The 24,615-nt window shown below is 37.7% G+C and overlaps 1 protein-coding gene across 2 annotated transcripts in view; it reads left to right on the forward strand.

Annotated features, from left to right (window-relative positions):
* Positions 1-2,359: 2,359 nt before the first annotated feature.
* The window catches only part of LOC307003331 (uncharacterized protein), a 70,997-nt gene continuing 48,741 nt past the window's right edge, over positions 2,360-24,615 (forward strand). The window contains exons 1-2 of one of the 2 annotated variants that reach the window (XM_079621607.1): positions 2,360-2,889; positions 10,552-10,869. In XM_079621607.1, coding sequence (XP_079477733.1) covers positions 2,662-2,889; positions 10,552-10,869 — 546 coding nt within the window. In that variant the 5' untranslated portion in view covers positions 2,360-2,661. The remainder of the gene's footprint in view (positions 2,890-10,551; positions 10,870-24,615) is intronic. The other variant, XM_079621606.1, reaches the window with a different exon arrangement.

Here is a 24,615-nt window from a genome sequence, read left to right on the forward strand (position 1 = left end):
GTAGTAGCAACCGCAGCACAGTGGAAACTTCACTGATTGCTGGACAGCAGTGATATGAGGCCGATAGGTTGATTTTCCACAATATTCAGTCCAAAGACTGATCTAGTTTGGCCAATCTGCTTTAAAATGAAGCTGAAAACTGGCCAAAACCTCTCTAAACCCAGTAAACAGCCACTATTGTTTGTTACTTCTAAAGGACTCCTGAAATTAAACGTTTTCTCATTTATTTCTTCAGCCATGTGGAATTATAAACAGTCAACAGGCAATGTGTGTGGTCCTCAGTAATGACACAAATCTACTGTAAACACACACACACAAATCTGTAATCTTCGTGAAATGCTCAATCATCTGTATTCATCTTGGAAACAATGGTTCTGGGTTTAATGGTTTTTCCTCCTCCTCCTCCTCCTCCTCCTCCGCCAACAACGATTGAGTCCGAGAAAGCCTGCCGCTTCCACGTTTAGCTGAGATGTGATAACAAGCGGGCGGTAATGTAAATGTGCATGAGGATTGAGTGTAACAGGCCTCAGTCTGTGTATTGTCCGGCTTCTGACAGGGTCCTTTAATTGGTGCCGCTGCACTTTGATCACGCTCCGAGATTAAGTGAAGCTTGAGACCTATTATTCCTCAACTGCCATGGGAGTGCACATGAAAAGAAACCCTACTGAGAATTTCCAGACCCGTCCAGTGCATTGTGGGATAGCATGCACTAGTGTATCCCTGGCTACTATAGTTGTCATATACTCTCTCAGTAATTTAGTAGTTTAGCAATTTATTCATTATTAATGACAGCTGTGGACTTCATAAACAGGTCGAGGAAAGAGTTCTGAGTGATTATGTTTTATTGTGGGTAATTTAGATATATGCAGTGCTGTTTTACACTGCATCCCAGCAACACTTTTCTTATTTTCTTTTTAAACAGAAAATGCATTCTTGAAAATAGAGGTTCTTTATTGGCATCAATGGTTTCAGGAAGAACATCTATAGAAACTTTTCATTGCACTAGAGGTTCTTTATAGTGGAAAGGGTTCTTAAATATTTTTAAAACTAAGGAAAAAACTGTTCTTTTAATAACTGTTCACTGAAAGGTTCTTTGGGGAGCTAAAATGGGCATCACTGTAATTTATAAACTGCTGTAATTATTACACAACAGATGAGATGCAGATGTGTTGAGGCTGACAGAGTCCAGCATCAGCTCCTTTATGCATGAAGACCAGGAAGTGATGTAACACGGGGTGCTTACATCACTCAGCATTATACATGGCCCAGCCCAGCACCCTCCCCAGGTTACAGTGAGTCTTTAAATGTTTTACAGGACAAACCCCAATTTTAAGGTATAAGTAGCTACATTTTCACATGTGATTTATAGTCTGTATCTAATTCTCAGTAATGGACACGACTGGTATCACCTCAGCAGATTTTCATAGTTTTCATGTGTCCACACAAGCTTTTCATCTACATTCCAGCAAACAAAAATATGTTCTAAGATTGTTTTGCTAAAGTTCCCATTAAGTTATGAAAACTGAAAACTGAAAAACTGAAATGCTTTATTTCTCTCTCTCTCTCTTGGTTATATGAACGTTAAGGGAACGTTCCATTTTATAATTTTGCAAACATTATGGGAACGTTACTTTTCAATGTTCTCTGAACGTTCTGAAACAAGTTAATTTTTTTATTAAAAAGATTAAATTTGACCCTTGGGGTAAGATGGGCCACCAGAGTTAGTAGTGTTATTATGATGTTTAAATTGAATAATTATTGTAATTAATAGGGTTATTAATCGGTATTTCCATGAATCTTTGCTTTCATTAAAACATATAGGTTAAATAAGTGAAATCATTAAATGCATGGTGTTGCTATTTTGACATATCTTCAATTAAAATATGGTGAATTAAATAAGTAAATATTCATATTTGTATATACGTCAAATAGAATAATTTTACCTTTCAGACGAATCTCTTTTACCAGGATTCTGCTTTCTGTCATGATCTAAATGGTCAAAATAACATTTTAAATAGCCTACAATAGTTTATTTAGTATTTTGCATTAATGCCACTTTAAAAAACTATAAATATTAATAACATTTGGGGGGAGGGGCATCTTTCCCCATTCAACCCTATAATAATTATGAGATTACCACAATAAATTCGGGCGATAAATGATTCTATAAGTGTTACAAGTTGTGGAAGTAACAGCATCACTCTTGACAATGCTTAACAACAATTTATTGATCTAATTAAGTTTGTAAAAGACAAATGTGTGGATATTATTTTCAAGTTGGAGACAGGTGACGGATTTTCCCATGCGGAGGACACACCCTCTCCTCGCAACTTTAACCACTAGTGCTTCCCACGGTGATGCGCAGTGAGTCTCGCGCTCTGCACGCGCACAGAACAGCCTGTCCGGTTGACGCGAGGGTAAAGAGCAGCTTTCAGTGAGTGGGAAAGTAAATGGGATGAAATATCAAGTCAGTAGACCAGCAGGTCGAACAGTCAAAGCTTCTTAACCGCAGCAGGTGGAAAGAGGAGGAAGAGCTCGAGGAGAAGGAGGAGGCGCGCGCGCGCGGAGTGTAGAAAGACCTCAGTGGTTTTATCATTTACCTGTGCATCTCATTTGCCACCTTTATTTTGCTCGTTCTCACGCTGTCTTCATAATGGACAGATGGACAGTGTGAAGAGAGCGTCACCAAACAGGGAAAGGCTGTTGCGTACGCACAGACCAAGTGCGCAAATGTCTGCAATGAGAATGGATAGAGACAGAAAGAGTTGGCACTCCTGGGAGAGCTCGCGGACGGGCAGAAGGAGTGCTGTTAGGGCGATGATAAGGGATGTAGTGCACGGACAGCACTGGACCGTGATTCTCCTGCTCTCGCTCGCGCTGCAGCCGCAGGTAAGCCGCCGATTACGCGCTATTTTCAGCCACCGTTTGACCTGCGTTGACTTCCCCACGGTTGTGAGAGCTTCAGTGCAGTGTTGGTCTTACTTTAGACGCATGCAGACGAGATTCAATCACACCACACAAGTGACTTTCAGGGAGCTCAACTTTTCAAAACAGTTTCTGTCAGTTCTGGGCGCAGTCGGTTGAGGTTAATCTCGCGCACAATTCGCTAACTACCTTAAATACGTTTTCAACAAAACACTAACGATTTTTGTGATACATTTTTGTGTGTGTGTGTTGTGCAAACCCACGTGATAAATAATGACAGTAATTATTATTATTATTTGTGTCGATGTACTGACACCGATCGCCTAGTTGTTGCTATGGTTACCTCCTTTTGACACATTTAGCGATTTACGACTAAACTTTTGTGATTGTTAAATTATATTAAAAGCGATTATATAATTTAAATACATCTTTCTTTGTCGAAATTTGGATGTTTGACACTGAAATAGGGGTGTCAAACCCCTAAAGAAAAGTAGGGTTTTACTGAAGTAAAAGTGTAACGATGTTTTTTTTTTGGCGGATGAATACAATTTATAACCACAAATAAATACCATGGTTAAACTATAGTTAGACATAGGCTACCATGGTTCATTTGTGGTCTAGCTATAGTAACCATGTTTTTTTTAGCTATTTATTTAGTAGTAAACGCATGGTTAATTTTCGAACCCAATGCTGTGGCGTTACCGTTTGCAGCCACCTGTTGGTCCATCTTTCTTTGTTGCTCGCTGCACTTGTCGGTCTTTTGGGCGTGTTGTCTCATTTTTCATGCAGATATTTCATTCTCATGCTCAGCTATGGTTTATAGCCAACAATATATCTGACGCACACTGGAATTTGTTGTTGCAAAGCTTTGTCTTTCTCTGTAACTAGAGAAATGAAAAACAAGGCTCAGCATATTTGTGAGTGAAATGTACCCTGGTGCACTGGCTTATTTGTTCAAGAACGCATAATTTTGCTCCAGTATATAAATGAGGACATTGCAGTGTTTTTCTGTTTAGAGCGAGGCTTATCGTTAATTTCATTATGTTTACATCAGGCAGTGAAGTAGTGGCTATGGAGATTTTTATAAAGAGAAATGGGTCTCTTTGTGGGTATGTGATTTTGCTTTTGTTTGCATTCCCAGAAAACATTCAGTGACTGTAATTATGCTGATGATCCATTTGTACCACCCGAATGGCTTAGCTGTATTTAGAGAACACATATCATCACTTTTTCAAAATATGAATCTCTCTTATGGTTTGAAAAAAAAAAGCCTAACTCTGTTTAAAACGAATTAGCATCGAAGCCATAACCATGTTTTGATGCCTCGAATTAAAGGATTAAAAGAAATACGAATGGTAAAAGAAGTTCTAGGTCTAACTGCAGTTGTGAAGTAATCCATTAGAACTCTTTGAAAATTATATTTGATTTAAAAATATGCACACATTCACTCTTATTTGTATGTCTAACACGTCAAAATATGTCAAAAAGGCTCAACAATATGTGAAAAATGTCTTGTTTCACATCACATTGAGTTGTAAATGATGGCATAATTTCAATTCAAAATGGTGAAATTCCATTAGAAAAGTTGAGTAGTTCACATGTGGGTCTTTAAATGTAAAACAGTTGTCAAATATTAAATGTTTCTGCATCTTACCACACCCTCCTTCATTGTAAAAACTAAATCGCACTCAGTAAGCTCCGCCTCCTTTGATCTAATTGGCCATCATTTTGACATTGACGACCACTGAGGCAGATCAGCATAAAAAATTTAACTTTTTGTCATCCTAACAACCAACAAAGCGGTGCATAATGGGAAGCAGCAGAGCAGCATTAAGAATATAATTGGAGGGGCAATTTGGCCATTTCTAATTATTATTTTGGGTTGGTTGGGTACATAATCGACTCTGAATCGACTCCCAATGCTACACAACCCACCGCAGCAGCTGTTATTCAGGCTTTGAGGTCTCGGCTGGGGTTGTTGGTCTGACTCCTCACCTGCTGTGGAGGGCAGATCCTGCGTGTGAAAACCCTTTGAGCTCAGAAACGGCGTGTGTGTTCTGGTGGGTGAACATACCTGTCCTGACACTGAGGGCGTGTGAAAAACACTCATATTTTGGTTCTGCAGTTTTTGCAATACGAGCTTTGGGTTTTGAATGCTTTGATGGTTCTTGGATCAGAAGTGCTACAAAGCAAAGAAGGTAGACGAGAAAGGAAAGAAATCTTCGGTTGGTTGGGTTATAAATAACTGGGCTCAACAATAAGGATGGCCCAGTCAGTGGCCTGAGGTCATTGAAGGAAATGTCACTTGACCTTTCCAGGCCAGTTCTGCGCTTTCACTACTTATGTTCATAAATCGTGATAAAGTGCTTTTATGCCTTGCAAACATTTGGGTTTTGTCTATTTGAACTTTGTTGTTTACTTTAATTTCTGCTAATTTAAATGTCACATATTGTATGTACGGTTACATTATTTATATCTGGCTTTGTCGAAATTGCAGGAATGACTTGTGATAGTACTATGAATATTCACTACACTACCATTCAAAAGGGGTCGGTTTTTGAAAAAGAAAAGTCTCTTATACTCAATATCATTACAATTTAAAAGTAACTGTTTTCGATTTTAATATATTTAAAAATGTGTTCCTGTGATGGCAAAGTTTAAGTAGCCATTACTTCAGTCTGTCATATGATTTTTCAGAAATCATCATGCTGATTTGGTGCTCAGAACCATTTTCTTTATTAGCCTATCATCAATGTTGAATACAATTCTGCTGCTTAATATGTAAAACGTGATAATTATTTTGTTAAGGATTCTTTGATGAATAAAACGTTCAAAAGAACAGCATTTTTATAACATTGTAAATGTCTTTACTGTCACTTTTGACATTTTTTATGCTGAATTAAAGTATTAATTTCTTTAAATAAAATCCTCAAAATTCAGAACGGTAGTGTGTATTATTTTTATTATTATCTCGCATACCTCATGCCATTGTTTCCAGAAAAATTGTGTTTATGAATGAATGAGTTTATCCTATAGCTGTTATCCTATAAACAGAAAGAAAATGTAAAGTTGTGATACATTTTTTTCTGACGCTGTTGAAGCCATTTCTATGGAAGTAATAATATTTTGAGTTTATTTTGTAAGACCTGAGGAAACCTGTGTTGCAATTGACCGTTCGCAAAGACCCGCCCCCCTTAGTTACTGTCGCTATGTCCGACAAGCTACGCCGCTCTCACGCCACACTATGTTCTCACACAGTGAAAAATACACCGTGGAGCAGAGAGCACACTGACAGACAGGACAGACCAGCTTACTTTTCGGTTACTTTAGATATTAAACATATTAAACAAAGTCTCACCTTTCACATTTTTTTAAAGAAATTTAAACAATAAATACCGTTTTGTGTCTCTTTAATGTGTCTGACAGATCGCTGTGTCGCCTCAGTTAAAGCTGCTCGTGAACCGATCATCTCTTCCTTCTAGTTCATTTATAGCATCAAATAAACATGAATGAACATCAGGAGGAATGTTGTTTTAACCGCGGTAAGACGTCAGTACACTCCGCTTCTCAAGCTCAAATCCTCCCATGTTAATCTACTAACTCTCCTGACGGCTTTGTCGGACAAAATGGCGGATGGCGAAGTATGATTGGTCAGATCAACTGTCAATCAAGCTCCTTGCGAAGGGTCAATTGGAGTAGAAATTGGAATGAAAACAGTTGATCAGGGATCCAGTATAATGTAATTTGATTGGCTGTTAGATTTAGTATGAAAGAAATACTCTGCGAAAACAGCCAGAAGTAAAGAAGTAAAGATCCTTTACAGAGTTTTTATGTTTTTGAAATTCATAATTAAACATTCAAACGAAGAACTTTGGATTCAAGACTTTTATTTACTGACGGTTTGTGTTGAGTCCTAAGCTAGTGAGTCAGCTTGGTGCACTCACAGTTGCATGTATAAATATGTTGCTATAACTTGCAAATGTTGCCGTTTATTGTATTTGTTGCCAGTTAAAGTAATGTAAAGAACGAATGACCCAACTGGGCCAGCTGAAAATAATGATCTTTTGAGCCTGCAGAAATAATGGCCTGAATATGCATGACAGTAGTGTGTCAGATAGACCAGGTGTGTTCTGCAGTGCCGTGTTGGATATATCGTCTTGTACTCGGACTGTGGACTTTAGCAGTTAAGTCCATTAGTTGGAGGATATAGCCATTTTAACAGTACAGCCATTCATGCATTGTGGGAAGTAGTGAAATCAAGATGAATTCCTGGTTAAACGACTAAATCAGAAACGCAGGGTAAAAATAGCGTTTAGATGCTGATAATACAGTAAAAGCTGGGCAATCCCAGTCTGTTAAATGTAGTTGTCCCCTCAGAAATGGGCTTCTTTTCTTTTTGAATAGCAGCATGTCTTTGTCTCTGATGTTGGACAGCAGAAGTTCAGCATGAGTCTTTGAGGGGTTTTAATGTCTCGGTAATGAGCCCTGTGATGCAGCTCCACAAGAGAGACTGCTGAAATACAGGTATGTTGGGAATGACCCTGGCAGAGGATCGAGGGAGAGGAAGAAAGAGAGATGGAGAGTGATGGCCGGTGGTCTATCTGCCGAGTGTTTGATGTGTCCATGTTTTAGGAGCAGGAATGGGACAACATGCCATGATGGAACAATGGGAGGACAGTACAGCCATTCAGCGGTCCGGCTCAAACGTAGGGTCACGGGGAGAGGACAGGCACCACCGAGTCTTACTGTCTGATCGGGTTGGAATGTCGTATTCACAGGAGAATCAGTGTGTGTGTGTGTGTGTGTGTGTTTGTTTGTTTGTTTGTGTGGGAAAGATTGTGTGATGCTTCTGTTTTTTCTTGTATTTGCATATGGCAAAGACATCATGCACTGGTCTAAAATATCTACTCTAATGAAGCTTGAAGTGTGTGTGTGTGTGTGTGTGTGTGTGTGTGTGTGTGTGTGTGTGTGTGTGTGTGTGTGTCTCTCAAGTCACCTTTATTTATAACGCTTTTTACAATACAGATTGTTTCAAAGCAGCTTCACAGTAATAACAGGAAAATAATGCAGCAAAGTTTGTTTCTAGAAGAAAATTGCATCATAGTCCAGCTTAAGTAAAGTTCAGTGATGGTTCGTGTGTGTGTGTGTGTGCCTCAAGTCACCTTTATTTATATAACGCTTTTTACAATACAAATTGTTTCAAAACAGCTTCACAGTGATAACAGGAAAATAATGCAACAAAGTTAGAAAATCGCATCATAGTCCAGCTTAAGTTCAGTGATGGTTCATTTGTGCTTGTGTGTGTGTGTGTGTGTGTGTGTGTCTGTCTCAAGTCACCTTTATTTATATAACGCTTTTTACAATACAGATTGTTTCAAAGCAGCTTCACAGTGATAACAGGAAAATAATGCAACAAAGTTTGTTTCTAGAAGAAAATCGCATCATAGTCCCATCATAGTGTGTGTGTGTGTGTGTGTGTATGTGTGTGTGTGTGTGCATCCTCTCCTCTTTAAGACAAAAAAACTGAACAAAGGAAGGTCTGAACACAATAATGAGAGAAGGACAGATCTGTTCCCAGGTGAAAAAGAGAGGAAAAAAAGAATGACACGGTAGGAGAGGGAAAGGAGCTACTGTGTAAATGTCCGTCCCCTGGGGAGAGGTGGAGAGAAAAGAAAGCAGGGGTATTGATATAAAGAAGAATGGAAGAAAGAGGGCAAGAGGATGAAGAGTAGGAAGTAACAAGGGATTAAGGAGAGAAAGCGTGAGAGAGAGAGGCAAGACATGCGGAGGTAAATAACCTGAGGGGAGAAGATGGAGATAATGAAGTTAAGTGAGCATGCAGATGAAGAGGGTGATTATAGTTCAGAAGAGGACTGTCCGTTTAGACACAGGGGATTTGCTTTGAACCAATGTTATCGTCTTTTCCTTCTGTCTGTATCTGCCTTCGGATACAAAGACTACTAGAGTCATTAACTGTCTGGATGAATGGGGTCTCATGAGGATTGTGTTTGTGTTGTTTAAAGGTTGTTCGATGTCAAGGAAACGTCATTGTATACATCTGTAAAAACAGATTTGAATGTCATGTTTTATTTTGAATTCACATATTTTACCCAGTCCAAACCAGCAGGGCCTTTGAGCATTACTCAGAGCAAGTTCATCTGTGTTCATGCAACCACAGTACGTTTCTTGTTTTGATTTTGTGGTAATGCAGTTGAGTGCTTTTCAATCTCCTGTCTTAAATGGTTAGTTCACCCCAAAAAAAGCATAATTTTCACACACTCTGTCATTCTAAATGTAATTAGAATGATCTATGGTCTCCTCTATATCATAAGTTAATGGGGGATGAGTACGATCATGCTCCAGAAATTACATTAAAAACACCTTAAACATAAATGTAGTACGACAAGTCAAAGAATATCATTGACATCAAACCTGCTGCTTCACATCTTGACATGCCATATTTGAATGTGTGTAAACTTCAGGGAGATTTGAGAGCTGTAATTGAGGGAAGGATTTGAGGGAAGTCATATAGGCTAGCTTATAAATTGCATAACTCAGATAAGGTTTTAATGGTATGGAAAAGAGCAGCTGGGAGATTGGGTCTCATTGCAAGCAGCCATTACCCAGTACTCAAGACTAGTTCCCCACTAAAGCTAAGCAGGGTTGAGCCCCAAGAGAACCACTAAAAGGTTCTATAGAACCTTTTTCCTGGCTATGAAGAAACCTTAAGGGTTCTATATGGAACCTTTTAGGGTTCCATATATGAAGCACCTGATAGAACACTTTAGGGTTCTAAATAGAACCTTTTCAGTGTGGTCAGTACCTGGATGGGAGTCTTCCTGGGAAAACCAGGTTTCTGCTGGTAGAGGTGTTAGTGAGGCCAGTAGGGGGTGCTTACCCTGTGGTCAAAAAAAGCACCGTCCTTCGAATGAGACATTAAACCGAGGTCCTGACTCTCTGTGGTCATTAAAAATCCCAGGATGTCCTTCGAAGCGGTGTAATCCTGGCCAAATTTGCCCTCATGGCCTCCTAATCATCCCCATTTGTAGCTCAAACAGTAGAGCGTTGGCGCTTGCAACGCCAAGGTCATGGGTACGATTCCTAGGGAACCCAAAATAAGAATGTAAATGTGTACCTTGAAATGCAATGTAAGTTGCTTTGGGTAAAAGTGTCAAATGCATAAATGTAAATATACTGATTGGCTTCATCACCAGTAAGCTGGTATGTTGTTGGCGTTCTGGAGCAAAATGGCTGTCGTTGCATCATCTAAGTGGATGCTGCACAATGGTGGTGGTTGAGGAGATTCACTTGCACATGCGCTGTTGTACTCACTCGCATCGCATAAAACATCAAAATTGCGCGCCGAAGTATACTTTTGGGCTTTAAAGAGCCTCGAAAAACTTGGGTTGAAATGTGTGTTCCCCGGTTGAAATATCACTCATGGCACCTGCACTTTATTAACATTTAGATGTGCAACATTAAACTGATATCATTGCATCACGAGAGAATTTAAATTCTAAATATTCATTGAAGTTTGAATGTGATGCGTCTCATCTTAATGACTTCATGCTCTCTGTCACGTCAGATGTCCTGTTTATTTAACCTTGCTGTTTTGATCTCCCGTAGGTTGTGTGTGCGGTGGGCAAATTTGAGGTGGAGATTCGACAGTGGCTGAACCCTCAGGGCTTTCTACAGAGTGGTCAGTGCTGTGACCCCCAGGCCAGCGGGGGGCAGCGCTGCTCATCAGGTGATCAGTGTGACACCTTCTTCAAGGCCTGTCTGAAGGAGTACCAGGCTCGGGTTTCAGCAACCGGCACCTGTACATACGGCACTGGCAGCACACCTGTCCTGGGTGGCAACTCCCACACCTTACATCACCACGGAAACGAGGGAAGTGACAGCAGAAATGGACGGATTGTGATCCCATTTAAATATGCATGGCCAGTGAGTACAACTTGTTTATCAGTTTAGCAAACACAGCTGAAGTGAAAATGCAATTTCTATATAGATCGTGTTTAATGGAAGCCTAATATTGCTGAAGACACTTGGATGATCTGCAGGTTTTTCTGATCTTTTATACTGACAATAGTGCGTGTTTGAACATATCAGGGGGATTTTTTCTAAAGGGCAGCTCTCATGTCAACATTAAACTGTCTCAGTTGCAAAGACATTACCTCTGCTGCCCTTATCATGCAAGTTCTTGAAGGTGAACCATGTAATTTACAAAGATAAAAAAATAAGAAAAGTTTCCAGATCACTCCTCCATCTGACAGTGGTTGAAAAATGCTCAGTACCGCCTCCAAAACTCTCCATTAGTTGAGCCAATGTTTTGTTTGGTAAATATGCTGATAAAGGGGGAAAAACATCAAAATTGAGGGGTATAAAAATTAAGGCCATGCCAATGTTGCTATACAAGTTTTTTTAAATAGCAGAGGCACAGTATTTACACACATATCGTATTTAATGTTTGTTGTCTCTGTCTCTACGATCCCTTTCTAGTGTCAAAGTTTTGGTGTAACAAGTAGGGACAGATAACTTTCAGGTTTCATAAAAAGTATCTTTATTTGTGTTTTTAATAGGGCTGTCGATTTAACGTGTTAATTTAATTAATTAGTTATAGAAAAAAGTATGCGTTAAAATGAATGATGCATTGATCAATATTACACGAGTGCTGTTTTTGCCCCAAATAGCACACTAAGAAGTTAATATTGTTATATTTTAAACACAATATTGTCTGCTTTTGCAAAATTTTGCCTGTAAAGCCAGAGCAGAACTGTTGTGCGTCTCCGAGCAGCACACAGTGCAGTTAAGTTTGTGAATAAATCCACGTTTTGAGCGAATCAGTCGGGTCAACCCACATTCAATGGCCCATTCATAAAGAGAGCCATTTACTTACTCATTTAGATTTCATATTTCCATATAAAAAACCCATTAAAGGGATAGTTCACCCAAAAACGAAAAAATTCTGTCATCATTTACTCACCCTCATGGTCGTTGAAGCCTAACTGTGCGTTCACACCGCCGCCGGCGAGAGCGCCAAAGTGGCCGGAAGTCATTCATTTTCAATGAGAGCCGGTAGCGAGCTCCGGCGAGGGCGGCACGTCGCGTCTTGGACGGCGAGAGTTGAAGTCAGGTCAACTTTATGGTAATGAGCTATGACGCACTTCGACGGCAACCAATCGGAATGTAGAAGTGCTCCGTTTGAGAGGATCCCAGGGAACGCAGTCCTGTAAACTTTGGTTCCGACCACATCAGTTCCCAAGCAAAATAGAGGAGAGGTTGATCATTTAAATTTGATAAGAAGGCGCGCAACACTATTTATAGGCAAGATTTTCACGATAGGACGCTTGTTTTTCAGCGGGAATGCACATTAGAATAGCACTTAACCATGAACACAAAAGCCACACCACACAAATGTCTTTTAATTGCTTTATTTCGCTAGCAAACATGTCACTATAATTGTTAAGTTCTTTCCATCGATCAATTTTCTTCAAAAATAGCAATCGACATGCTTGTTTGCTTTGCGGCCCCTTTAAATAAAAGTTTTAAAAAAGAACAAGCATTCGATCTACGTCAGAGCGTCCACGAATCTTTCCACGGCGTCGTTGGCAGGGATGTGGCGGTGTGAACGCACTGTAAAAGTTTGTGTTATAAATTCTATGTTGAATACAAATTTTTTAGATCTAAAGCTACTTTTTGTAATGTCTATTTGCTGCTTTTAATAATGACTTTTGGGGGTAGTGTCTCAGCCAAATTTGATGTGCAAATTAGATTTAATCGCCAGATAAACGAAAGTCTTCTGTGTTTGGAATGACATGAGGGTGGGTAAATGATGCCAGCATTTCCATTTTTGGGCAAACAAACCCTTTGAGAGAAACCTTTTCAAAGTAGATGCACTGGAAGTGTTGTATAGAAGCATTTGTTTGCCTCTTATCTATTTACAGCAAATTTGGATTGCAGCCTTAAAGTGGTTTCCTTAAAGCCAAATAAGCTGGTGTGCTGTTTCTTGGCTTGCTGATAGGGAAGTTTTCATTTAACCTTGATCTGACCTCAGTGGCATTACGCTGAGCATATGGAGGTAGTAATGCTGGCTGGTGAGAGCGTATAGACATGCTGTGCCAGGGATCTTACTGAACCGTGAGTTCTGCAGTCAGTGTTTGGCTCTCTCCAGCATTAGTCTTTAAACTGATTACGCACTTATTGATTAGAGCAGATAGATAGAGTGTGTGTGAGAGAGAAAAAGATGAGGGTGAAAGATTGCAGCACTACATTTCCTTTTAATTTTATGTATTGGTGTAGTGGTGGCTCAAGATAAGAGCGTCTTTGTAACTTAATGGGTATTGCTCTGGTCCTGTAATTTAATAAGGCCGCTGATATTTCATATAACGGCACTCGTTTGCTTCTCCACTTATGTTCACCACATACCGATCCATACCAACATTGTAACCAAACGATTTTCATTGTTGGGCCAAAAATAAACAATATATTTTGTTTGAATTTGTTCCTCAGTATTACATTCACAAAAGCAACATTACAAATGCAATCTTGCTGCCAATGAAAGTTGTTTGGTTACTTTGTCGTGAACCACAGAATTGGTTTTCGATTGGTCAAGTCAAACCTGAACAATAATTTACAGCTTGTTTATTTCTCCACTCCTCTTCAATTTGTGTTTATTTCCTCTGTGGTTATTGTCTTGACTAGAAAATGTGTTGTTCTTACCCTCCCGCTGTGTCTCATCATTTCTTGGCTCTTTCTTATATGAAACGTGTTTATTCTCTCTTATTTTTCAGACGTATTAACACCACTTGTTTTTAGTAACACAGCAGACACCATCACATACAAATAGGCCATTCATTGTTGACTTAAAAACAAATCTTTAATTAGGCCACTGTGATTTAATACTGGTGTGATTTTATGATATAACTTCATACAAACCTACATATAAAAGAGAGATGCCCAAGGCCCCAAGAAGGAAACCAACTCTTTTGTTTGTCTTGTGGTTGAGATCATGAAAGTCTAGTCATTATGCTAAGTCATCACACATAATGCTAATCTTATGATCAGAATCTCAAGGGAGAGGTTGATATCAAACTCTTCGATGAGTCACTGAAACCCCCCAAAAAAGAAAGATGAGTCTCATGACCCACATCTCTCTCATGTAAAACATTACAATATACTCTTGCTGTAATTCTGCTGCAGTGCTGCATTACAACCAGCTTCAGGCTTCAGAATCCCTTTAAAATAACTGGCCAGCTCTAGGAGACTGATGGGATGGTACAAGTAGGGTTTGCTAGTTTACATATACTGTATATATATATATATATAATGTTGTTGCCTGAATTGGGCTGTTCTCTGACTCTTAGCATCATGAAATGAACCTCACAAGTGGCCAACGTGGAACATCACTGTAATATATTATATAGACTCAATACATGCAAAGTGAGATATTTCAAGCCTTTATTTGTTATAATTTTGATGATTATGGCTTACAGTTTATGAAAACCCCAAATTCAAAGTTAGAATATTGTGAAAAGGTTTTCATAAGCTGTAAGCCATAATCTTCAAAATTATAACAAATAAAGGCTTGAAATATCTCACTTTGCATGTATTGAGTCTATATAATATATTAGTTTCACCTTTTAAGTTGAATTACTGAAATTAACTTTTGCACTATATTCAAATTTTTCGAGTTTCACCTGTATGTACCAACTATTTTTAAATTTTTTATTTAGTTCAATTATAGACATTTCAAGTACAATGCAATAAAAAATAAGATGAATACAAAGCATTGTAAATACAGCTCAAAATGTTTAACCAGAGAATAACATCAACTAAAGTATAAAATGAACATAACAATAATACAAAATAGAAAATAAAAAAGTGATAAATACAAAAATGAAAATTTATAATATCAAGGCAGTTATATGTATTTGAAAAGCTTTACAATTTGTATTGTTTTTATAAGCTTTTTGTTTTGTGATACATACCAACTATTGTACTAAATCTTTGCATCATACATTCATGCATTTGGCAGACGCTTATATCCAAAGGGACTCACGAAGCCAATGTGACTTCAGTTAGAGCTCATCATGTAAATAGCTGGAGACTAGACTTATGGTTGATTTCAATATCGTGTTAGTGTGTTGCTATTGCTAAGTTAATGCAAGCATCAAAAACGTAAGAAATGCACAACTTGAAAAAATGAGAGTCGAAAAACGCAGAGTGCCAGCCAATCGCTTTAAGGTGAACCCAGTGGGATGCGTTTCTTCCATAGAAGTTCATGTATGACAACAAACACACAAATACACAGGCACAGCACACTCAAATAATAATATTGGGTAAAATAGACCTTTTTTTATTATGTTAATGTATTTTTCATCAATAATGTGTTATTAAATGGATTGTAAGTTTATGTATAATCAACATTTCTCATGGTTCATTCATCATCTTATCATTGAGCAATACATCATGGGATTTCCTTCTCTGCAAAGGACGTATGCAATGTTGTCTTATAATTTAGGGTTTAGTTTTGTAACAACCTTTTTGGAATGGGGCGTAACTAGGGGGTGGCCATGGTAACCCCTCCGGCCACCCCTGTTTGCAAGCATTTCGACTAGAAATGCTTGCGTGAACGAGAACACTTCAGCTGAGTGTTCTCGTTCAACAAACTATGACACTGGCTAAACACCATGTACACACTCCAATCGAACTTAGTTGTCACTTCACTTATTAATATGGAAAAAATAACGAGCCCAAAAATGCCTAAAATAAGTGGACATGGCAACACAGCAAGTGCGTGCTTGGCGAAGCAGCTTTACGAGCATAAACAAAAACACAGCGAGTGCAACAGTCAAACATGCTCTTCAAGTCTTCCTTTTACATAGGAAAAGATTGGAAAGGCAGCGTAGTGGAATGGGAAAAAAACATAAGCTTTAGCCAACAAAATGTAAAAATATTATTTGTATATCCTCTGCGTTCAGAAAGCTGCACTGTAAAAAAATATTGGTTTAACTTAAAAAAGCAAGTTACCTTTGTTGCCTTAAAATTTTGAGTTCGTTGTAATTAAAATGTTGAGTTCATACAATGAAGAAGAATGGTTAAATAAACAGAAACTCAAAATAGTGTGTTATCTTCACACATTAGTTATCGAAGTTGATTTGACAAAAGATAAAAAGTTGTGATAACAAATCATGAAAATATTTTTTTTACAGTGTGTCCTCTGTGAAATGTGCTGTACTGCAACCTCTTCAACATCCAAACACACAGTGTTTCCACGACATGATGACACTACAATTCCCTGAAATGGTTGCTTTCTTTATTTCTTTGCATATGCCTTTGGATGAACATTACGCTAATATTTCACATTGTGACGTAGACTTTGTAACGTGGCAACATTGCAGATCATATACATGCACAAACAGATACATTACACACTAAAGGAAAACATTAAAGACCCCATTCTTTACTTTCAAACGTTTAAAATCTTCAAGCTGAATACTGCTAAAATGTTGTAAACTTCGGTGCACAACAATGTTGGAAATTATGCGAATATGTAAAAGAAGTTTCCCAAAACTTACAGCACATGCAGAGATGGATTTGGCTGTGTTTAATGTGAACCAAGCTGCTCTGAGATGCTGAATACAGTGGCTTATATCACAGTTATCTTATTAATTTTAATCTCACATTCAGTTAAATTAATTATTAGCTTTTTTTATCAACATCGTGAACCCCTGAATTGGGAAACCCTGAGAGCATGGCGATGGCGCTAGCTATATAATAATATATCGCTGATATAAAAAAAAGTTAAAATTACTCTCTAATCCAAACACAACTAATAACACTTAGAACAAAGCATAATAAAAGCAAAAACAGCAGCCATATCACCCTGTAGCCCAAGACTGGTTGCCCACTGAAGCTAAGCGGGGCTGAGCCTGGTTAGTACCTGGATGGGAGACCTCCTGGGAAAACCAGGTTGCTGCTGGTAGAGGTGTTAGTGAGACCAGCAGGGGGCGCTCACCCTGTGGTCTGTGTGGGTCCTAACACCCCAGTATGATGATGGGGACACTATACTGCCAAAAGAGCGCCGTCCTTCGGATGAGACGTTAAACCGAGGTCCTGACTCTCTGTGGTCATTAAAAATCCCAGGATGTCCTTCGAAAAAGAGTAGGGGTGTAACCCCGGCATCCTGGCCAAATTTGCCCCTTGGCCTCTGTCCATCATGGCCTCCTAATCATCCTCCTATATATACTAATTGGCTTCATCACTGTCTCCTCTCCACCAGTAAGCTGGTGTGTGGTGGGCGTTCTGGCGCAATATGGCTGCCGTCGCATCATCCAAGTGGATGCTGCACATTGGTGGTGGTTGAGGAGATTCCCCCCTTCTATGTAAAGCGCTTTGAGGTCTCAGATAAAGCGCTATATAAATGTAACAAATTATTATTATTATTATTAATGTGCTGAAGTTAAAGGATAATTCCGGTATTTAACACCTTGAGTCTATATTGTAGTTTGTTTTGGATGAACAAGAGTGGTGGACAACATTTTTTTGACAATGGTTCCTCTCTCGAGTTTTTGACTGTAAAAGAATTGGCCATGGACCCATTTAACATTGGAGTCAATGGGCATGTCCGAAAATGTCATTAAAACAACCTTTAACATTATTTTTCAAAACTGTGCAACTCACCGAGTGATTAGTGATGTTAGTTGATGTTTCAGAACCAAAAAGTGTTGCGAAATACAGTTTCTGTCGTGTTTTATTCGTCATTTTGTAAAATCCCATTGTTGAAAAAATAGTTCCACTATAGCAAAATAAACGGATTGGAATCATATATTGCGACGATATATTGTTTATAATCATCAATGAACACCACTAACCACTCGGTGAGTTGCACAGTTTTGTAAACGAACATTATTGGCTGTTTTAATGACATTTTCGGACATGCCCATTGACTCCAATGTTAAATGGGTCCATGGCCAATTCTTTTATAGTCAAAAACTCGAGAGAGGAACCATTGTCAAAAAAATGTTGCCCACCACTCTTGTTCATCCAAAACAAACTACAATATAGACTCAAGGTGTTAAATACCGGAATTATCCTTTAATGCATTATCTTTTATGCATTGATGTGTGTATGAGGATATGTCGGTCTGTTTAAAGAGTCACAGCTGTGAGTGTGAGAAAATTGTGGAGGAAAAAAGTCCGTCTGGATCGGTTTCAGGGCAGGGCTGAAGGTTCAGGGAGAGCGAGTGAATGGATTTCTGTGGGCATCAAGGTGGTGAAAGAACAGTATTATCTGTCCATCTTTGTGTGGTGGTTTATGGAGGGAGGGATGGTATCAGGATCCCACAGCCTCAGGTGAGGAGACAAACAGGTGAGCACAGTTATTATGAGGAAAGGTGAGCCGTTCTCTCTCTGGCTTTCTTCCCTTCTCGTCTCCTCCGCTCGCTTTCTGATCTTCCCAGCCTCTCCGTTCACGCTGTAAGTGTCGGTTCCTGAGTGATGACACACACACTGTGTTTCACCGTTTAACTGTGTTGTCATACTGTAACGTATTGTGTCTCCGCCATTGTTTAGTGTTTCCTGATTAATGGAGCCGTGATTGAAGCTGTTGGCCTTCATGTGGTCGCACAGTAAACGAGATCATCACTCTCCCTTTCTTCCGTTGTGACAAGAAAAGACGAGAGGAGGGCGTCTATGATCGGGGATGAATGCAGAGGAAGTTGATGTGTGTGAACTCTAGGTCGGAGGTTTGGGAATCATCGGTTTGTGTTGATGTCTTCATGCAGCGTCTGAGAGGTCATTACCTCTATCTAATGCTGGGTCAGATGTGCTGGGACTGGAGGTTAATTGTAGTTTCATAGGTGACTACAGCTCACATGTTTGAATAATCCCCATTCAAGGGCAGCATGACCAACATTGTAATCATTTTAGTTTATCACGGTCATTTATATCCAAAAATATCCATTACAATACACACACAAATCGATTCACATGTGAATCACGATTCTATCTTCTACCAATTCGAAACAATTCACAAATAAGAAAATATAAATTTTCTAAATGTTTGTTAATAACGTCGGAACAACTAAGGCGGCGGCAACTGCGAGAGCACTGTAAAAAAATTAACATGATTTTTACGGTAAAAGGCCGTAAAAATGCTATGTTGAAAAACTGTTAACAGAAAGTTTCCGTACGGTAAATAACTGTGAAAGATCTAACCATACATTTAATGTAATTTTACTTTAAAATACCATTAAATGTACAGTTTTTGGAAGTGAAAAAGATCAAGTTACTGTATAATTTACAGTGAAAACCCGTAAATTGACCTTCCCACAATTCCCTGCGTGACACTTCACATTTTATGTATTTTTGTTGAAATTACACTCTAAAAAATACTGGGTTGTTTCAACCCAATTTTGGGTCAAATATGGACAAACCGACACGTTGGGTTAAAAATGTAATTTAAAAATGTAACCCAATGGCTGGGTTTGTCCATATTTCACCCAAAATTAGGTTGAAACAACCCAGCATTTTTTAGAGTGTACTGTTTCTTCATAGTTTTTGTACATTAGGGTTTATATGTTACATTTAATGTTTATTGCATTTTTTAAATTTCATGTGTGTTACCATGATGGTGTTTAGTGTTTGTGTGAATGACACTGTGCAGCTTCTAAACATTTCTATTAACTTTCTTTTGGAAGAGTTGCTTGTGATGAGCTATGATTCATCATGTGACTCTCATCATAACTGTGATTGGTGGTTGTCTAGTACAATGGTATACAAAACAGATATTAGTACTAGTAAATTTAGTCTGTAAATTAACATTATATCAGATAATGAAATACGTTTTTTTTTTACTGTAAATTTCTGTAAATTAATGCCACTGAAGACTTTAAAACCTAAAGTGTTGCTTTTTTTACAGTGTTTAGAGAGCGCACAGGCTTGCGACGCGGGAAGCATTATGAATGAAGCTTACTAAACAACAGTTCCTAAATTAATATCTTAAAAGGGACCTATTATGCCCCTTTTTACAAGATGTAACATAAGTCTCAGGTGTCCCCCGAATGTGTCTGTGAAGTTTCAGCTCAAAATACCCCACAGAACATTTATTACACCATGTTGTAAATCCATGTTTGAGTGGGAGCAAAAACATGCTGTTTTCGTGCATGTATTGTATATTTAAATGCAAAAAAGGCGGTCCAATATACTGTGTTAATATGAAGGAATCTTCTGTGTGGATTTTTCACAGATGTTGTTTCCATATTTGGAATTACGCAGTTTATTGTATTGTGTTTTTGGGTTGAAGGAAATGTCTGTAAACTTAACGGAGAAGGTAATTTTATGCCAGGACATTATCCATTTTTCTATGGGTTATTTTCTCACAGTGCAGTTTGGTGTGTGTTCAGTTTCCTGCATGTTGCTGAATTTAAGCGAGTGTGATAACCAAGTCCTGAAGGTTATCTGATGAAGATTGGATTTGTAGCCTCTGAGATATTTGAAGCAATTTATCACTGTCCCAGCAATACTCTGGGGTCTGTGTTCATGAGCAGTACTCGTGGGTTGTAGTTATACAGTTTTTTTTTTAGTTTTTATTATTCAAAGTGATTACAGTTTGGTTACTGGGCTAACAGTTCTCCTATAGCAAGCCTGATGTTGCACACTTTGTTCATTAGTGACCCTCCACCTCATTTATCACCCACAGTCGAGGTCAAACCTCAGAGATTTGATTAGAGGACCACAGCCTTTATCAACTAGGATACTAATTTTAGTAATATGCCATTTAGCTGACAGTTTTAACCAAGCTTTTCTTTAGCTTATTACAGGGAAAGCTTCTCTGTGTGACCTAGGGTTAAGTTAATGGGTCAATGAAATGACTGAGGGTACGTTTACATGACAATGATGTACTAAAAAAATATCATGGGATATTAAAGTGTCCATCGTATGCATTCAGAAATACTTCTTTTGTCACATACTTTTTTTTCCACCTACTATATCATAGGTAAGTATTCGATTTCAGATGCAGCCTTTTTCAATTTTATGAGAATATATATATATACAGGTGAAATTTGAATATCGTGCAAAAGTTCATGTAATTCAACTTAAAAGGTGAAACTAATATATTATATAGACTCATTACATGCAAAGTAAGATATTTCAAGCCTTTATTTGTTATAATTTTGATGATTATGGTTTACAGCTTATGAAAATTATAATAATAACATAATAGTTTCACTTTTTAAGTTGAATAAATATGAGTAAATGAATAAATGAAATAAATAAACTAGAGTTTCACTTGTGTGTGTGTGTGTGTGTGTATATATATATATATATATATATATATATATATATATATATATATTAGGACACATTAAATTTATAAAAAAAGTGAAAATAAAAACATTTATAATGTTACAACAAATTGTATCTCAAATAAATGCTGTTTTTTTTTTTTACTTTGTATTCATCAAAGAATCCTGAAAAAAAAAGCACAATGCTTTCCACAAACTGTTTTCAACATTGATAGTAACATAATAATAAGAAATGTTTCTGAAGCAGCAAATCATCAATGATTTCTGAAGGATCATGTGACACTGAAGAAAATTCAGCTTTGATCACAGGAATAAATAAAAATTTAAAGTATATTAAAATAGAAAACCATTATTTTAAATTGTAATAATATTTCATAATATTACTGTTTTTACTGTTTTTTTTAATCAAATACATGATAAAAACCTTAATTTAAAACCTAACATCTTTCAGCTTTCTTCTTTCATTTAAACCTGTAATCCCGAGCTTTAACATGGGCAATCGAATGCTCCTGAAGCGGATATGCCTGTTTAAATGGAGTGGGCAAGTCCAGACATGATCCCTGCCTGGGCTTATGGGTCCCATCCATCAATTAAACACTCGAAAAGCAATTTATCCATGACTCAATGTCATTTCCAATGAGCAAATCCAGAAGATTGAATCTGAATGAAAGAAAATCCACCCATATGTTTCTGTGGAAATGTTTCAGTCGCAATTCATCAGAAGAAAATGTATTAAAATGAAATAGGTTTCCATGTTTGTCCTGAATGCTGTGAGAGCATTTTAGAGGCTGTGTTTATGTGGTTTAATAGTCGGTACAGTTATTAATATAGCGCTAGTGTGTAATGTTGACTTCATACGAGTAGCATTTTGTTTAAATAGATCACAGTTTACAGACATGCTGATGAAAAAACAAACAAAATTAGACATGGGAAAATATATGTGTCCTGTAAATTTCCATCAAAATAATGCTTGTGTTTCTGTATCGTGTAATATGATGAATGCGCTCTGTTTTGTGGTTATTTATGTGTGTGTGTGTGTGTGTGTGTGTGTGTGTGTGTGTGTGTGTGTGTGTGTGTGTGTGTGTGTGTCTCCAGGGTGAGTTGTAAACTGATCCCCTTCCATTATGTCATGTTGTATTTTGGAGAGTTTCAGCACTCAGTTTACCTGGACATTCCTGATGCCTGGGAACCAGAGAAACTCATTTACCACAGGGACAGAGAGAGAGAGAGAGAGAGAGAGAGATTCTTTAGTCTTTCTTTCTCTGTGTTGACTACAACCACATACCTGTGCATTCACGCAGATCGTCTAATGTATACTGTGCAATTGTTTCAAGGCCATTGTGTCTTTCTCTCGTGTGCTGCCTTCATCTCTCGTTGCACTTTTCTCCAGAAGTCTTAAAACACCTGTAACGACTTATGCTGGGTACACACCAAAAGATTTTTTACATCTTATAAGATTTTCATAATGTGATAGACCACAAACATGAGGACAAAAAATCCTAGATTTAACCGTTTTCCTCCATAGTGATGTGACAAAGACAGCACACTTACACACCAACAGATTTTCAACCAGAGTCTCGACTGTGAACACGGGAAATCTCTTACAAAACCTCGCGAGACTTCAGAATAAGAATGGCGGACGATATGCAGGAAGAAACTTTCTTTTACTGTCGCGATGATAGTGTTTGGAATGATTTCCACAGAAAAAAAAACATTGTACCCAGCATTATATAGAACCTTTTATACAGAAATATTTTCAATCTTTATTATCTTTATTTATTCGGTAACACTTTACAATAAGGTTCATTTATTAAACATTAGTTAATGTATTAACTAACATGAACTAACAATGAGCAATACATTTGTTACTGTATTTATTAATCTTTGTTAATGTTAGTTAATATAAATAAAGCTGTTCATTGTTTGTTCATGTTAGTTCACAGTGCATTAACTAATGTTAACAAGATTTTAATAAAGTATTAGTAAATGTTGAAATTAACATTAACAAAGATGAATAAATGCTGTATAAGTACAGTTCATTATTAGTTAATGTTAACTAATGAAGTTAACTAATGTTAACTAATGAACCTTATTGTAAAGTGTTACCATTTATTCTTTATTGGATTTATTGTCTCTTTAGAAATAGTTATTTAATCCCTCTATAGAACTTCACTGAACCCTTAACACTGCAAGTGTGTGTGTGTGTGTGTGTGTGTGTGTGTGTGTGTGTGTGTGTGTGTGTGTGTGTGTGTGTATGACCATGTCTTCCATCATCTCGCTTTCTGATTGGATATTGTTTCGTTTCACGTGATAATCTCCAGAGCGTGCGCGTTTGTTCCCCCCACACATCAGGACTTCTGATGGTAAATATTCAACATGTTCATGATCGGGGCGGCTCCGACGTTCTTCCGAGAAGGTTCGGACACTCTTAACACACTTCACACCAAGGGAAAATCTGATGAGATAATCTGTAGAACCATCAAGATAATCGGGACAAAGCTAGGATTGTCGGAAGGGGGGAAATCGGCTCAAAATCAGCCCGATTATCTTTTGGTGTGTACCCAGCCTTACATACAAACACGCTTTGACTGATCGACATGCTGTGTTAATGCCATTAACATTCATTCGCGTATGTGCTGAAGATAAGACCCTAGCCTTGGGACAGTAGAGTTGGGGGACGCTGGGACATTGTTCTCTCATTTGTGTGCAAATTGGATTGAAGAGGGAGTTTAAAGCAGCTGGTCTCGTCCTCTTCCCACCTTCATAATTTAATAGTACATCAGAGCTGCACGAATCGGGATAAATTGAGAATCATGATTTTATTTGTTTCAAATAAAGATCAAGATTCTTCTACGATTTTGAACAAAATAAGATGTAATGAGGTTATGACAAAATGTTGCAGTCTATTTAAAATGTTTAATTAGTCAGAATTAATTAAATCTGTTTGAATGAATGATTCAAAGATTCACTCATAAATACTTCACTTGTTTCATTACTGGATGAATCAGTGTTGTTTGAGCAAATCTCTTGACTGAATGATTCACTAGGTAATTACCGTAAAATTGCCAGAATGACTTACCGGTAAATACAGGTGAAACTCGAAAAAGGTAATTTATTTCAGTAATTCAACTTAAAAGGTGAAACTAATGTATTATATAGACTCATTACATGCTAAGTGAGATATTTCAAGCCTTTATTTGTTATAATTTGGATGATTATGGCTTACAGCTTATGAAAACCCCAAATTCAAAATTAGAATATTGTGAAAAGGTTTTCACTGTAAGCCATAATCATCAAAATTGTAACAAATAAAGGCTTGAAATATCTCACTTTGCATGTAATGAGTCTATATAATATATTAGTTTCACCTTTTAAGTTGAATT

The sequence above is a fragment of the Phoxinus phoxinus genome, assembly GCF_949152265.1.
Source record: "Phoxinus phoxinus genome assembly, chromosome: 8".
NCBI classification, from domain to species: domain Eukaryota; kingdom Metazoa; phylum Chordata; class Actinopteri; order Cypriniformes; family Leuciscidae; genus Phoxinus; species Phoxinus phoxinus.